This window comes from Bubalus bubalis, chromosome 21 (assembly GCF_019923935.1).
Source record: "Bubalus bubalis isolate 160015118507 breed Murrah chromosome 21, NDDB_SH_1, whole genome shotgun sequence".
Lineage (NCBI taxonomy): Eukaryota > Metazoa > Chordata > Mammalia > Artiodactyla > Bovidae > Bubalus > Bubalus bubalis.
Window position 1 is genome coordinate 1,901,234 of NC_059177.1, and position 16,203 is coordinate 1,917,436.

Below are 16,203 nucleotides of genomic sequence, written 5' to 3' on the forward strand. Positions count from 1 at the left end.
CCTTAAGCAATAACTGGCCCCACCCACAGGCCACACAAAGCTAGTCCACTGGTGCTCATCTATTACAGTGTACCAGATAAGTCTCTGGAGGCGGCGTGGAAAAGGTTATCATTTTGGCTTTCTACAAAAATCTTCTCAATGATCATGATCTCTATCAGATACCTCTCTCGGCCCAGTCTAGGTATAGGGTGATGACGCTATCCGCAGTGATCTGCTGAAATTCACTACCACGTGACTGTCGCCTCAAACTGCCCCTATTTGAGGGTCACAGCCATAACTGCGGCAGCAAGGGCCCTGCACAGATAAAACAATTCCTCGCGGCTAACCCACTCAATATTGCAGCACTTAGCCTTTTAAACCCATTTATTACTAAATCAATTTGATCAGCAATAACAGCAAAGTAAATTACCATATAAAAACTGAGTAGATGTGATTATGTAAAACACACAACTGGTAATTTTTAACTGTGATTTGAAGTAATGCAACTTAATCTAAAAATCCTTCCCCCACCTTATTGCCCATCTTCCTCATCACACCTTTGATTTCTAGTCAATAAAGTTACTTGTATGTATTTATATCTTGCCTTTATGAAAACTGTCTCTAAAAAAGATCCGAAGTAGCTTGGAAAATATAGGTAAGGAAACACCAATCTCAGCAAAGAACAATTAACTTAAAAGTCCACAGTAACATCCTTAAAACAAACTGTGTTATACTTTAAAACTCCTGTGAGAATTCACACATTTGTAAAACAGAATGGGAACTTGGCTGTTTAAACTCAAAATTCAATGTTACATAGCTAATCTGAAAATTCCTAAATATCTCTAAGTTGTTTAATTATCCAATGATTTAAATTCACAAACATATATAAAAAATCAATGTGTGCATACACTTGTATGTATATATGTTCAAGCTGTGCTGTGCTTAAGTCGCTCAGTCGTGTCCGACTTTTGCGACCCCATAGAGAGTCGGACCGGAGAAGGCAATGGCACCCCACTCCAGTACTCTTGCCTGGAAAATCCCATGGATAGAGGAGCCTCGTAGGCTGCAGTCCATGGGGTCACTAAGAGTTGGACACGACTGAGCGACTTCACTTTCACTTTCATGCACTACAGAAGGAAATGGCAACCCACTCCAGTGTTCTTGCCTGGAGAATCCCAGGGACGGGGGAGCCTGGTGGTCTGCCGTCTATGAGGTCACACAGAGTCGGACACGACTAAAGTGACTTAGCAGCAGCAGACTGTAGCCACCAGGCTCCTCTGTCCATGGGAATTCTCCAGGCAAGAATACTGGGAGGTTGCCATGCCCTCCTCCAGGGGATCTTCCCAGCCCACGGATTGAACCCAGGTCTCCCACATCGCAGGCGGATTCTTTACCATCTGAGCCACCAGGGAAGACCATGTATGTGAGTATGTATATGCAAAACAAAATTCAGAACATTCACATTAGTTAAAATACATTCCTGTTATTTCAGTTTAAAGAAAAAAATGACAATTCAACTTAAGAAACTGTGAACTCTTAATAAAGTATAATTTCTTATTATTATGCTTCAGAAGACAAAATAGGAGCCATTTTATAGTTAACTGTGCCAAGCAGATGCAATTTTCTTTTGCACTGTAATTCCCTGCAGACTAAATTCTGAAATCCTAAGTAACAAGAAAATACAGTAAAATCCCCTCAAGGCAGAATTAAGCTATCTAGCAACCCCTGCAATCTATAAAAAGCCAAGAATCAGAAGACCATCCATCTCAGGTGGTAAACTCTGTGCCAGAATGACATAACAGAAAGACCTTCCCCATCCCACTTAAAAATTACGAGATTTCACTTGTTATCTATAACAACTCTGTAGTAGATAAGAAATTCAAGGACAAAAGAAAATAATTTTAAAAGATAAGATTAAAAATACCCACAAGCCTAAAGCTAGTTAATGGTCAGTCACTCAGTCAGTCAGTCAGTCAGTCCAGTCACTCAGTCGTGTCCGACTCTTTACAACCCCATGAATCACAGCACGCCAGGCCTCCCTGTCCATCACCAACTCCTCTTCACTTTCTGCCATAAGGGTGGAGTCATCTGCATATCTGAGGTTATTGATATAGTCTATTTTTTTTTTTTTTGGCTGCACTGGGTTTTTGTTGCTGATCGAAGGCTTTCTCTAGTCATGTTGATCAGGGGCTATTCTCTAGCTGTGGTGCACAGGATTCTCACTGTAGGGGCTGTACAAGAGAGGTACCTGTGCCTCAGAAGTTGTGGAGCAACTTAGCTGCCCCACGGCACGTGGAATCTTCCCAGACCAGGGACTGAACTTGTGTCCCCTGCACCAGCAGGTGGATTCTTAACACTGAACCACCAGGGAAGTCCCAGTAGTCTATTTTTAAAAGGACAGCCATATCAGTTCAGTTCAGTCGCTCAGTCGTATCCGACTCTCTGCGACCCCACGAATCGCAGCACTCCAGGCCTCCCTGTCCATTACCAACTCCCGGAGTTCACTCAAACTCACATCCATCGAGTCGGTTATGCCATCCAGCCATCTCATCCTCTGTCATCCCTTTCTCCCCCAGCCCCCAATCCCTCCCAGCATCAGAGTCTTTTCCAATGAGTCAACTCTTGCATGAGGTGGCCAAAGTACTGGAGTTTCAGCTTTAGCATCATTTCTTCCAAAGAAATCCCAGGGCTGATCTCCTTCAGAATGGACTGGTTGGATCTCCTTGCAGTCCAAAGGGCTCTCAAGAGGCTTCTCCAACACCACAGTTCAAAAGCATCAATTCTTCAGTGCTCAGCCTTCTTCACAGTCCAACTCTCACATCCACACATGACCACTGGAAAAACCATAGCCTTGACTAGACGGACCTTTGTTGGCAAAGTAATGTCTCTGCTTTTCAATATACTATCTAGGTTGGTCATAACTTTCCTTCCAAGGAGTAAGCATCTTTTAATTTCATGGCTGCAGTCACCATCTGCAGTGATTTTGGAGCCCAGAAAAATAAAATCTGGCACTGTTTCCACTGTTTCCCCATCTATTTCCCATGAAGTGATGGGACCAGATGTCATGATCTTCGTTTTCTGAATGTTGAGCTTTAAGCCAACTTTTTCACTCTCTTCTTTCACTTTCATCAAGAGGCTTTTTAGTCCCTCTTCACTTTCTGCCATGTCCAGTTCTAGGACAGCCATATATCACCTTTTAAATGTTTTGTCAAATGGTTAAAATTATTTAAAGAAAAACAACTATATTAGGCTTTAAACTTCTCAACATTTTGCCAAGATATAATTATATTCTTTAAATTTGTGACTTAAGGCAACTTGTGAGTTAAGAGGGGGAAAAAAATAATGTGTATATATATATATATATATATATATATATATAGGCTTCTGTCCCAGGTTCCTGAAAAAGAACTCCTAAAACACTTGTAATTTCCTAACTGATGAGAGCACTAGGAACATCTTTTGTTCTAACATTTGGTCTTTGACCCTGGTTTCTGACACAGGTCTCCTAAGTCCCTTGGAATTTCCTGGGTGAGAACTGGGCTGCACAGCAGGAGGTGGAGTGGGGAAGGTTCTTCATCCTTCTCTCTCCTCAGTATTTACAGCCACTCCCCATCACTTGCCTGAGCTCTGCCTCCTATCGGATCAGTGGCAGCATAATAAATCTAATGTCCTTGAATCATCCCAAAGCCATCCCACCCACCCCACCCCCCACCTTCCCTGTCCATGGAAAAACTGTCTTCCATGAAACCGGTCCCTGGTGCCACAAATGTCAGGGACCATTGGTTTATCACATCCTTTCATAATCAACTGGTAAATAGTAAGTAAAGAGATTTCCTGAATTCTGTGAGCCACTCCTGCAAATTAATCAGCTCCAAAGAGGGAACTTCTGATTTACAGGCGACAGAAGCCCAAGGGGCCCTGGGGTGGGGGAGGAGCCTTGTATCCCATTATGGGATCTGACAGCATCTCCAGGGGCACAGAACCGAGCGGGATGGCAGGACACTGAGCTGCCGTCACAGAGCTGCACGTGTGGGAACAACCCGCGCACATCTGAGGCCAGCCCTGCTGCGAGGGTGAACATATGTTCAAAGTGAATGTCGGAGGAAAACCAAGTTTTTCCTAACACATAATCCCTCCCCACAGAGCTAAACAGAATCTCGCAACGTCAGGGTTTAAGGAGAGCTAAGACATTCTATGTCTTCAATCAATCTGTACACTAACTCTTTTTACAATTTTGTTACATGAGATATTTTTTAAAAACACAGGATAATTATTCACAACAAGTTTCCAAGGTCACATTCAGCATTTTATATAGTATATTCTTATCTCTAATCATGAGAAACCCCTCTAAGTATTGTAATATCAATTTTACAGATGAGAAAAATGAGATTCAAATATGGCAGCTGACCCGAGGCCACCTGGTGGCAGGTCGGGGACAGGTAACCCACCTGTGTTTGAACCACAAGCAGCACCTGTTACTAAAGTTAAGCCACTTCCAAATTTTACCTTGTTCTGTAAAAGAGGTTTGGGGCTTGTGGTTATTTAGTGGCTTTTCTATTACTGAATATAAACAGCTCAATAAAATAAACTGAAAGACCAAATGAAGGCCAACTTTAGTCTGAATGAATCCCTTATTCGAAGTTGGCCAAATATAAATAGGCTCATAACAGAACCTTATCCTGAGGATACTGCTAATGGCACGTGCAGAAATGGAAAAGGAAGTTCCTCCTGAACATATTATGAGGTCATCTGGGAACAATTAAAGGAAAACAAAAATAAATACAGAATATAAAGGACTCTGAGTCAACGCACTGGTTAGTTATAGCACCTGTATAAACAGTAAACCATGGGCTGCAAAGTTAGGATACAGAGGCCGGAAAAGAGGAAGGTCCACTGAGGGTCCATGAACCTCAAAATCACCAAAATAAAAGCACATGAAGAAAAAATTCTATTAATGTAAGTGGTAATTTAAAGAATTCACACAAATAGCCAATTTTATACCAATACATACAGTAGTTGGGATATTTCCTGTAGCTCAGATGGTAAAGAATCTGCCTGCAATGCAGGAGACCCAGGTTCGATCCCTGGGTCAGAAAAATCCTCTGGAGAATGGCAACCCACTCCAGTATTCTTGCTGGGAGAATCCCATGGACAGAGGAGCCCGGCAGGCCACAGTCGGACACGACTGAGCAACTGACACTGCCCCTACTATACAGTAGCTGGGGCTTCCCGGGTGGTGCTGTGGTAAAGAATCCGTCTGCTAAAGCAGGAGACATAAGAGACTATGGGTTCAATCCCTGGTTCAGGAAGATCCCCTGGAGAAGGGCACAGCAGCCCACTCCAGTATTCTTGCCTGGGAAATCCCATGGACAGAGGAGCCTGGCAGGCTACAGTCCACAGGGTCGCAGAGTTGGACACGACTGGGCACGTATGAGCATATAAAGTAGCTAATATCGTATCTGGGATGAGATCCCTTTTCTTGCTATTGGTTTTAATCTTACACTTTGAAAGTCACTGTTTTCATAAAGCAAATATTGAAAGAAATAATATACAAGTAAGAGACTCACTGTTTTCCAATAATCAATATAAATGTATTTCAAACTTCTAAAAATATCCTGAGTCATAAAACTTTCATTTCAATGATGCTTAATGCATACTTGCCAAAAATCCTAGCTCAGGTTTTAAAAAAATGGTAGGCACTCTTACTCTGAGATCAATCCAAACTATTTATTCAATATTCCCACTCAACAGAACCAAGGAAAGGAACATTCTATTCTCTTCTACTAGTAGCTGCATAAAGCAAAGTAGGAGCCTTTTTCTTAATGGTAACACCGTAAGTAAAGTAAACAGAATTTATTAAATTACTGATTAAACAATTAACTAGAAATATATTCAGCTTCAGATCTCTGAGTTCATGGTATTATCCTAACATTCATTCATTGAACAAATATTCATTGATAGCCTTCTACAGAAACCCTCTCTGCCTATGAGTTCACATGTATAACAGGAATCAGTTCAGTTCAGTCACTCAGTCGTATCTGACTCTTTGTGGCCCCACGGACTGCAGCATGCCAGGATTCCCTGTCCATCACCAACTCTTGGAGCTTGCTCAAACTCATGTCCATCGAGACAGGGCTGTTACCATCTCATTCCTCTGTCATCCTTTTCTCCTCCTGCCTTCAATCTTTCCCAGCATCAGGGGCTTTTCCAATGAGTCAGTTCTTCACATCAGGTGGCCAAAGTATTGGAGCTTCAGCGTCAGCATCAGTCCTTCCAATGACTATTCAGGACTGTTCCTTTAGGATGGACTGGTTGGATCTGCTTGCAGTCCAAGGGACTCTCAAGAGTCTTCTCCAACACCACAGTTCAAAAGCATCCATTCTTCAGCACTCAGCTTTCTTTATAGTCCAACTCTCACAACCATACATGACTACTGCAGAAACCACAGCTTTGACTAGACAGACCTTTGTCAGCAAAATAATGTTTCTGCTTTTTAATATGCTCTCTAGGTCGGTCATAGCTTTTCTTCCAAGGAGCAAGCATCTTTTAATTTCATGGCTACAGTCACCATCTGCAGTGATTTTGAAGCCCAAGAAAATTGTCTGTCACTGTTTCCCCATCTATTTGCCATGAAGTGATGGGACCAGATGCCATGATCTTCATTTTTTGAATGTTGAGTTTTAAGTCAGCTTCTTCACTCTCCTCTTTCACTTTCATCAAGAGGCTCTTTAGTTCCTCTTCACTTTCTGCCATAAGGGTGGTGTTATCTGCATATCTGAGGTTATTGATATTTCTCCTGGCAATCTTGATTACAGCTGTTGCTTCATCCAGCCTGGCATTTCTCATGATGTACTCTGCATATGAGTTAAATAAGCAGGGTGACAATATATAGCCTTGACATACTACTTTCCTGATTTGGAATCAGTCTGTTGTTCCATGTTCGGTTCTAACTGTTGCTTCTTGTCCTGCATACAGATTTCTCAGGAGACAGGTCAGGTGGTCTGGTATTCCCATCTCTTTCAGAATTTTCCACAGTTTGTTGTGATCCACACAGTCAAAGGCTTTGGTATAGTCAATAAAGCAGAAGTAGATGTTTTTCTGGAACTCTCTTGCTTTTTCAATGATCCAATGGATGTTGGCAATTTGATCTCTGGTTCCTCTGCCTTTTCTAAATCCAGCTTGAACATATGGAAGTTCTCGGTTCATGTACTGTTGAAGCCTCACTTGGAGAATTTTGAGCATTACTTTCTAGCATGTGAGATGAATGCAACTGTGTGGTAGTTTGAACATTCTTCGGCATTGCCTTTCTTTGGGATTGGAATGAAAACTGACCTTTTCCAGTCTGTGGCCACTGCTGAGTTTTCCAAATACGCTGGCATATTGAGTGAAGCACTTTCATAGCATCACCTTTTAGGATTTGAAATAGGTCAACTGGAATTCCATCACCTCCACTAGCTTTGTTCGTAGCAATGCTTTCTTAGGTCTACTTGACTTAACGGGAATAGTAAGTGATTTAAAGATGCCCCCAAAAATGCATGGCTCAAAGTAGGCTTTCCCTAAAAAGTCTGTGACCAGTTCTTCACCAACTTAGCCACAGCAAAAACAAAACCAGAAGTCCTAGATGAGTGATTTACATCAATGTGACAAAAATGACATCCTTCCCCCACCAGTGCGGCAGCTGGAGGGAGAGAGAGCAGAATCTTCAGTGGAGTTTCCCTGCTTCATCTGAGATGCTATAGTCTCAGAACATCACTGAGGTGTACACTCAAATGGAAATATAAAAATACCTTCAGGAGCAGTACTCTCCTTTCCAAATTACTGGCTTCTGAAAGCTAGCTAAGTGGAAATCATTCCTTGAGTCTTATGTTTAACTAAGAATTTAAATGCAGGGCAAGAAATTTCACACAGAACACACAGGACAAGAGGAGGAATCGCAGTTACAGAGGCGTTCTCCCAGGGCACGGCCACAGGGTGCAACCCAGGAGACACCAGTCGCCCAGCACTCACAGCAAACTCAGAACAGCAGTGTGAGCGGCCCCCCTGCGACTGGGCCACAGGAAGCTCAACAGATGTCAGCTGGGTATTGTTTTCTCCTTTATTCTCACCCACTTTTCTTCCCATTTTTCCTCTTCCCTCTGGAGTCACAGGGGACTAAGTCACCAGGCTTCCATGGTAGAGCCTCTAGCTGGCTTAGACCCTCCTAAGTTCCAACTCAAGAAGGAGAGAACTAAATAATTTTTTTAACATATATGATCTTTAATCAAAGGGAAGTATAAAAACCACAAAGGAAAAGTCTAAGTTCACACACACAAAACCATACAGCTACTTGCTTACATGTAAGGCACGTTCATTTGTAACAGCAACACTCTCAGTCTCTCCCCACTTCCTACCTTCTACTGACTCCTCACTAATTTAAATCCCTGGATAGAAAGAAGCTGAAAGGGAGAGAGGATCAGGACATCAGTAACAAACAAACTCAGAAATTCCAAGGGATTCGAGCATTCAATATCATAATTGGGCATGTAATGTGTGATTTTACTGATAGACATTTATTGTTAAGTGGTACCTTTATAACATGAAAAATTAAGATAGTTCATAATGTATTAGACTATATCAACAGATATACAACTCTTTCTCATGAAATAACTAGATAGGGATGTCAACCCATGACATAAAACACTATAAGAAATCATCCTATTTTCCTGAATATGTTTGTATGGTTCAAAAATCAAAACTACACTGAAAGGTAGACAATGAAGCTTTGTTCTCTCTCTGGTCTCAAGTCCTGTTCCTTCATACCCTGAATGGCGGTCACTTTTACTAGTTTTTTGATAACCTTTCCAGTGTATTTATACAAATACTAGTAAGTACAGATGAAGTAGAAGTCGCTCAGCTGTGTCACTCTTTGCAACTCCATGGACTATACAGTCCATGGAATTCTCCAGGCCAAAATACTGGAGTGAGTAGCCTTTCCCTTCTCCAGGGGATATTCCCAACCCAGGGATCGAACTCAGGTCTCTGGCATTGCAGGCGGATTCTTTACCAGCTGAGCCACCAGGGAAGCCCATAAGTACAATATACATTCTTTATTATGCTCCTTAGAGAAAAGGCATGAAATAGTATCTTCTGATCCACACCCTGATTTTTTAAAATCAATTTATTTGCGAGATCCCTCCACATCAGTACAAAAAGCTCCTCCTCATTCATTTTTCACAGCTGTGGTAACCTACCGTGTGGATGGAGCATAATTTATTCAACCAGGGCCCTTTCTTGTTGCTTCCAAAGCAACAAGTGTATCACCTCCCTAGGTGATACACTTTTCAAATCTCTCCTGTTACTGTAACAAAGTGAATTATAAACACCACAGGATTTGCTCCCTTAGACCTATAATAACACGTATTAGTGACCTGCTCTCTGAGGGCCGCCCCCCCCCCGCACTGTGCAGTGTGGCTTCCCCACCAGAGATGGGACCTGCGCCCATGCAGTGGGAGCACTGTGCCCTAACACTGGGCCCCAGGGAAGCCCCGGTGACCTCCTGTGCACATTCTGTAAGAACCGTCAGGAATTCCTACCTCACGTGGCTGCATTCTCTCCCCATTAAAGCTGAATGTCTTTATTACAGGATTTCTCAAAGCCTCTAATTAATCACTGTGAATCTCCCAGAAGTACAGCCTGTGACATTTCCCAAACTTGATTTGGCTGCAAAATGGTTCTTTTGCAGAACCTTCTACAGGTACACAGTATTCTAGAAAATAAACTTTAGCAAATACTGGGGTGAATTTAATAATCAGTCGGCTAGTTACACAAAACATAAACCTATGAACTTTCAAGAAAGGCACAAAACCAAGCTGAGCTAATTTTTAGACTAGGCCTTGGCTGTTTTTCGAATTATAAAGTCCGTTGAAATCTAAATATAAGCTATTTGACCCTCTTCTAGAAAGTAACACACACACGCTTAAATTTTTTCAGTTCCTGTGGATTCAAGGACCCCAGAGGCACTTCCACAGTCCCCATGGGCATATCTATTTTAGAAGCAATTTTAAATAGACTGCTGCATTTCTATGGCACCATTAATACCCAATGCTAGGACAGAACTCAGGGTACTTTTCATACAACGCTAATAAAAAAATAGCAGAAAATTCACTATGACGTGCTCCTTGGTGCAAGTGAATAAAGCATATTCAAAGGGATCATATTTAACAATCAATGACATCACGAAAACTAAATTCTATTAAATAACTGTGGGACATACTGATATTACAAGCAGTTGTGGTCTGATTTTTACACGTGTCTCTCATTATAAAAAAATAAAGTTAACAGAATTAAGAAATTTGGCCTTTAATTCATCTTATACAGTATGTAATCTTTTCTGTGATTTTAAAAACACGAAACATTTTAGACAGTTGTATCTACTAGAAATAGAATTCTGCAGCACATCTGAACATGACTTTGTAAATGCCCAGGAGAAACAAAGAAAATTCTGTGCTTTTTAAATGCAGAGCAAAGAATTCCCAAGCATGACTACAGTCTAGCAGCAGAAATGATTAGGAGAGAAGAGGTATTAATATTACACTGAAAGGTGATACAGGCAAGGCCACCACAGTTGGTTTGAGGGCGATTCAGAAGGGCGCCGACAGGAGAGAAGCAGCGAGGCTGAAGCCCAGCCCAAGCTCCTCTCATCAAGCCTGATGCTAAGGTTGTACTTCAGACAAATGCAGCCCTGTAATACCCTCTGCCCTCCCTTCCCTGACACTTCCTCCCCCCAGAACCCCACCCACTCAAGGCAAATATTAAAAAGTGCTAAAATTTTGAAAAAGAAGACATGTTTTCTAGATCAATAACCCAGTGGCCAAAGCATAGTAAAATGGGAACTTCTAATTTAAATTCTTATCAAAAATTTGTTTCTAAATGATTTGAACAGAAACAGCCCCACTACTACTATGGAACTCAAAGGGAAGAAAGTCCACTATGCATACATTTGTTTTATTCCTTTTTTTCTTTTTTTTTTTGGTTATTGTTGAATACATTAATTCCTAAAGTGAGAGGAATGCTGTGTAAGTATTGTCAGTATTTTAACAGAATAAAGAGTAGTATTAGGCTGAAAATATTCTGTATATAAAAGAACATGTACCAAACACAAAAGCATCAAGTGTTAACTATATATTACAGGAAATTATGAGAAAAAATGATTTTGAGTGTCATCTTCTCCGTTCTCATGCTCTGCATGAGTGTAGGGATCTTGCACATTTTGAATCCATTTTCAAAGATATCCACTTCCCAAGTTCCTAATGAGAGATGATATACAAGTCAACAGCTCTCCAAATCGAGCAATCTGACAAAAAGGAGCCATGCGGTCCTAGAATCCAGGAAGGAGAATGCTACACTGCCTGACACGTGAGAAGGATGAGACCCAAATGACACCAGTCGGCACAACACTCTACAAAGAAAAAGAAAGGATATTTAAAATATTAGTGCATCTTCTTCTACTTTGTTATGAAAGAATTGTGTTTCACCATTCACTGTAGTATTTATTGCTCTAAATAAACTTATTAAAATTCACACTATGGCTAAACAAAACTTGAAACACTTAAAAATATGCTTGAAATAGCCAAACTAGAACTTTTCCGTACCAGCATATCAGCTCCAGATAAAAATGCAAATCTATATCATAATCTCATTATCTTCCTAAATAAAGCAAGCACTGAAAACATGTTTGGCCACTCTGGTTTTAAACAGTCAATGAAAAGCATTCAGCCATGGAAGCAAAGAGTCAGGAACTTCGGAATCCGTCTCCAGTCTAGTCTGCTGGCCCTCTGCCTTCAGCGGACCGCCAGCAGCAGCACCGCCAAATACTGTCAGGACACTACGCCACCACAGATCCCTTGATGGTGTATTATCATTATACAGCTGACCCCTGAACAATCCATGTGGATTTCTGTCCAAGAAATACATATCACAGTTCTGCACAATCCACAGGCAGTTGAATCTGTGGACGTGGAACTGCAGATACAGTGGATTTCTGACTGGATGGAGGGTCGGCACTCCTAAACTCTGTGCTGTTCAAGGGTCAGGTGTGGTTACAAATAATCCTGAAAGTCTCCCTAACTTGTAAAATTCAATGAGTATTACTCAACAAAATACATGAAGTTGACTGCTAACAAAAACAGAGGCAAACTTCACTGTAAGTTATAATGTTGGTATAGCTACCCAGTTTGTAAAGGAACCAAAAATTCTCATGTTCACAGGAGGGCTTAAAAAAGAGGGGGAAGTAGCTGACTGATCTTTACACATATAAAAACTGATGTTCATTGTAAAACTGAAAACAGTGTATGCATAAAAGTGGTAACTACAGAAGAAGTAGTAATCAGTAAGAGGAAGCTATCATGGAAATCAAAAGCCACACTGAATAATCTATCATTTTAACCCTATGAATCACCTGTATGCTCCTTGATATAAAAGACCCATTTTGTGAGCTGCAGATGCCATCCAATTTAAGATCACATCTGTACAAAATACACTAAGAAAGAAAGGAAAGGAAAGCGGAAGAGAAACAACCCATTACAGGATGTTGACAAGTATCAGTACCAAGGTTTTAGCACACCACATACCACTAAAACAACACACCAGGTTCCTTCAACACCACCCTACTCTGGCTTTCGATTTTAACCTACGCAAGTAACTGCAGTCAAGTGTAACAAAACACTATTTTCATATCTTAAGTTCTCTTAGGAGAAAACCGGTATACTTACCAGGCTCAGTTACCACATAAAGCAACTCAATCCAACTCCAGTGTCCTATGGTTTCAGGTGAACTGCAGATTTGCTATTTCTCCCTTTATCACACCTCCATGGATGGCGACCCAGAGACACCAACTACAAGGCCAAAGGCGAACTGAAAGCCTTATCATGTGCCTGGGGTGCATGATATCCCTAGAGCTATCCAGAGAGCTCCCCAGAGACTGAACACTTACAGACCTGTCAATCACCTGTACTACCAATCACCTCTGAAATCATACCAGGTTGTTAATATCGCTCATTTCTACTAACAACTGCTTTCCTAAAAGTATTTCTCACAGGCTCATGAATGTATTTTAACTGGCACTCACTGATGGAATTAGCACGAATGCAAATACTACATTGTATTCACTACACTTGCCAAAATAAACTCACTGAGACTAGAGCTCTGCCCACCTTGTCTGACTGCATCCCCAGTGCCTGTACCTAGGAGATACTTAATCGAAATGCTGTAAATTGGATGAACTTAGCTAACAAGTAACAGAATTCTGTTAAATCACGTACTGTTTACAAGAAGAACATTTGCTAAAACCTGGGAACCTTCTAACAATGCTATCTGTTGTAACAGGATTTAACAGGATGATGAGTTTTTGTAATAAAGCAAACAAAAGTTAAAGAAAAAGTCAGACACAACTGAGCACACAAGCAAAACAAAAATTGCTTTTTTTTTCCTATTAAGATAAATGACTTTCCTCTGTATCCCAAAACCATACTCAATGAAAATTATAGAATTTTAAGAGAAGAAAGCTTGGAGCCTAAGTTATGAAACAGATGGGCTCCAGTTTCAGAGTAACATAAACTGCTATCAATTCATTCAAAAAATTTTTGCATAATTACATACTTAAGATGGCATTTTAGGAATAATCATTTTATTCTACCTTTTTTTTTTTTAACTATGCTAAGCAGTTGGTTAGGCATTAGAGAAGTTACAACTGACAAATATAAGCTTCCACTTTTTCAACTTTCATTTACCAGGGGAAAATCGATGAGGAAAGCGTTTACTCTGTCAATGCAAACAGTTCCTCTCTTCCCAGTTTTCAAGTAACAGTGTTCTCTACTAACTTAAACCAACAATTTTCCTGCCCTCTCATTCTATTTTTAGATTGTGATAGGTTATCATCTTTGATTTATATTATCAATGTGTATATGGCTACTGCAGCCAAGTCTTCTCTCCCCAAGCTTTAGGAGGCATACACTTCCAAAGTGCTCCCCTGCCAAGTCATTAATAACAGCGTTTGATAATCCTCCTGTCCTCTGTCTCCCTTCACCTGAGCAGAGCTGTTTCTGTCTCCGTTGGATATTACAGAATGGGTTCCCAGTGTTATCACAATGAATGAAGGATTTGGTAAGGTAATGCATTATCACAGGCTTCCTTTGCTAGCTAAGAAGATAATATTCGAGAACACATCATAGTTTCTCTCCAGCTTTAAGAAAACGCTGAGGCTCTTTACCGCTCTGAACTAAAAGTCTGGAAATGATAAATTTAAGAACAGCCAAGTGCATCTGATACATGCTATTAGAGGTGCTAAGCAATACATCTAAAACGAGCTTATTCAAAGGTCACACAAAGAAGTACAATAGATTCCTTAGGACAGACAAGTTTCCAAGATTCTATTACCATCAGTGCCAGTGATCTTCCAAAAACCACTGCTAAATAACTTCACTGTCTGGATACGTTTTCTCCATGTTTTGAGAAGGCATAGGTGAACACGCTGAAATGATGAGTGGCTACTCTTCAGGGCCTTACAATCTCTAAAACGACTGGGAGGTGGAGGGGGGTGGAATAAGTGAAATTCTTGAATAAGAATACCATGAAAAGCAATTTTCCTGTTAGTTGTGAAAGACTGGAAAATTTTTCACTGCAACCTTTCATCCTTGGCTGGAAGTAGGAAAATTTCTAACACCTCTCTGCCCTTTGAGTCACAGCCGTGGGGACCTGTGCATCCCCCACGAAAGCAGGAAGTCGGTTTCTCTAGTCTAGGCCCGTCGGGTATCCCAAACTTGAAGGCAAAAGTTCTGAAAGCCCACCCTCGACTGCCCCTCACCCGAGACCACTGCGAGCTCCAGCGTAAACGCGCTCTTGCTGGGAAGGAGTAGCGCGCAGGGCTCGCTCGGAACACCTTCCTCTCCACGCTTGGCCGGTGGCAAGAGGGCACTCGGGTTCTCGCCAGAAGTGGAGGCGGCGCACCGGGCAGATCGGCGGCGAGAGGAACCGTGGCCGCCAAAGGCGGGCGGCTAGTCCACGCGGCCGGAGAAGTCCCGAAACAAAGCGCACGGCTTACGGGCGGTGGGCAGACTGGGAGCTTCACCAGCTCCTCACCGCGGCCTGCGGCGTCGCCAGGTGGGGCCGCGCGCCTCCCGGGGGAGGGTGGGTTTCCGAGGGTCTGACCGGCGCCGAGATCATCGGAAGCGAGCCCCGGGAGGAGAGAAGGCCGGGAAGGAGAGGCGAACGCCGCGGGGCGGAGGCGGCGCCTGCCGGGCTGCTGGGCCCCCGGGACGCGCTGCCGGCCCCGCTCCGGCCTCCCCAGCGCCGCCCGCCCGCCCCCCGCCCCAGGCAGCCACACAAAGGGGCGGCCGGGCGCGCCGGCCGCGGCGGCGGCGGGGCCGGACCCGGGACAGCGGCCGCCCCGCCGCGCCCCCAGCTTTGTCCGCCGCGTCCCGCGCCCCCGCCGAAGAGCCCGCCGCCAGCATCCTGCCAGTTACCCGGGTGAGGAGCGGTCTCATCTGCTCGCCGGTCCCGTCCGCCTCCATGGTCTGCCGTCCAGTCCGCTGCGCCGCCGCTCCGCTGTTGCCCCGTGCGCTCCGCCCGCCGCCTAGAGCCCGGCGCGCGAGGGGAAACGAACTTGCGCTCGTTCGCGAGGAGCGCGCGTGGGGCGAGCCGTGCGCGCGAGACCGTAGCGCGTGCGCGGCGGCAGGCGGGCTGCCTCTCGCGGGGCCCGAGGCCGCAGCGGGTAACGTGGAGCGAGAACTGAGCCAGCCGCAGGCCCGGCGGGGAGGCGGACGCCGCGGATGCGAGGGGCGGGGCCCGGCCGTGACGCGCCGCGCAGGCCCCGCCCGCGGCCTGCGGGCCCCGCGGGCCTCCGGGACGCGCGCCGGCCCCGCGGCCGGGCGCCGGAGCGGGGCGGGAAGAGGCGGGCGGCGCGCGGCACCGCCCACCGGAGGCCCTCGGGGCTTCAAGATCGTCTCCGCGCCGTGCCACCTCCTCGAGAGGCCTGCCCCTCTTTGTCAAATCTTTAGTGACCGAAGCTAAGCGCGTAGCTCATCTGTCCCCATCCGAGGTGGGGTGGGAGTCACCGCGGAGCCCACCTTCTAATCATGTTCCTCGAGGCGGGAGGGAAGAAGGTCGCCCCCTTTCCAAGGACGCTCACCGGAACCCCAAAGGAGCTTGGTGGTCAGGACTCCTCTCAGTTCTACTGCCAGAAACCCCAGC

At 43.9% G+C, this 16,203-nt stretch overlaps 1 protein-coding gene across 1 annotated transcript in view; it reads right to left on the reverse strand.

Moving 5' to 3' along the window:
- The window catches only part of SLC4A7 (solute carrier family 4 member 7), a 121,779-nt gene extending 106,007 nt beyond the window's left edge, over positions 1–15,772 (reverse strand). Inside the window, exon 1 of the mRNA XM_025272437.3 lies at positions 15,477–15,772. Within this exon, the coding sequence (XP_025128222.3) occupies positions 15,477–15,524 (48 nt within the window). The 5' untranslated portion in view covers positions 15,525–15,772. The remainder of the gene's footprint in view (positions 1–15,476) is intronic.
- Positions 15,773–16,203: the final 431 nt, after the last annotated feature.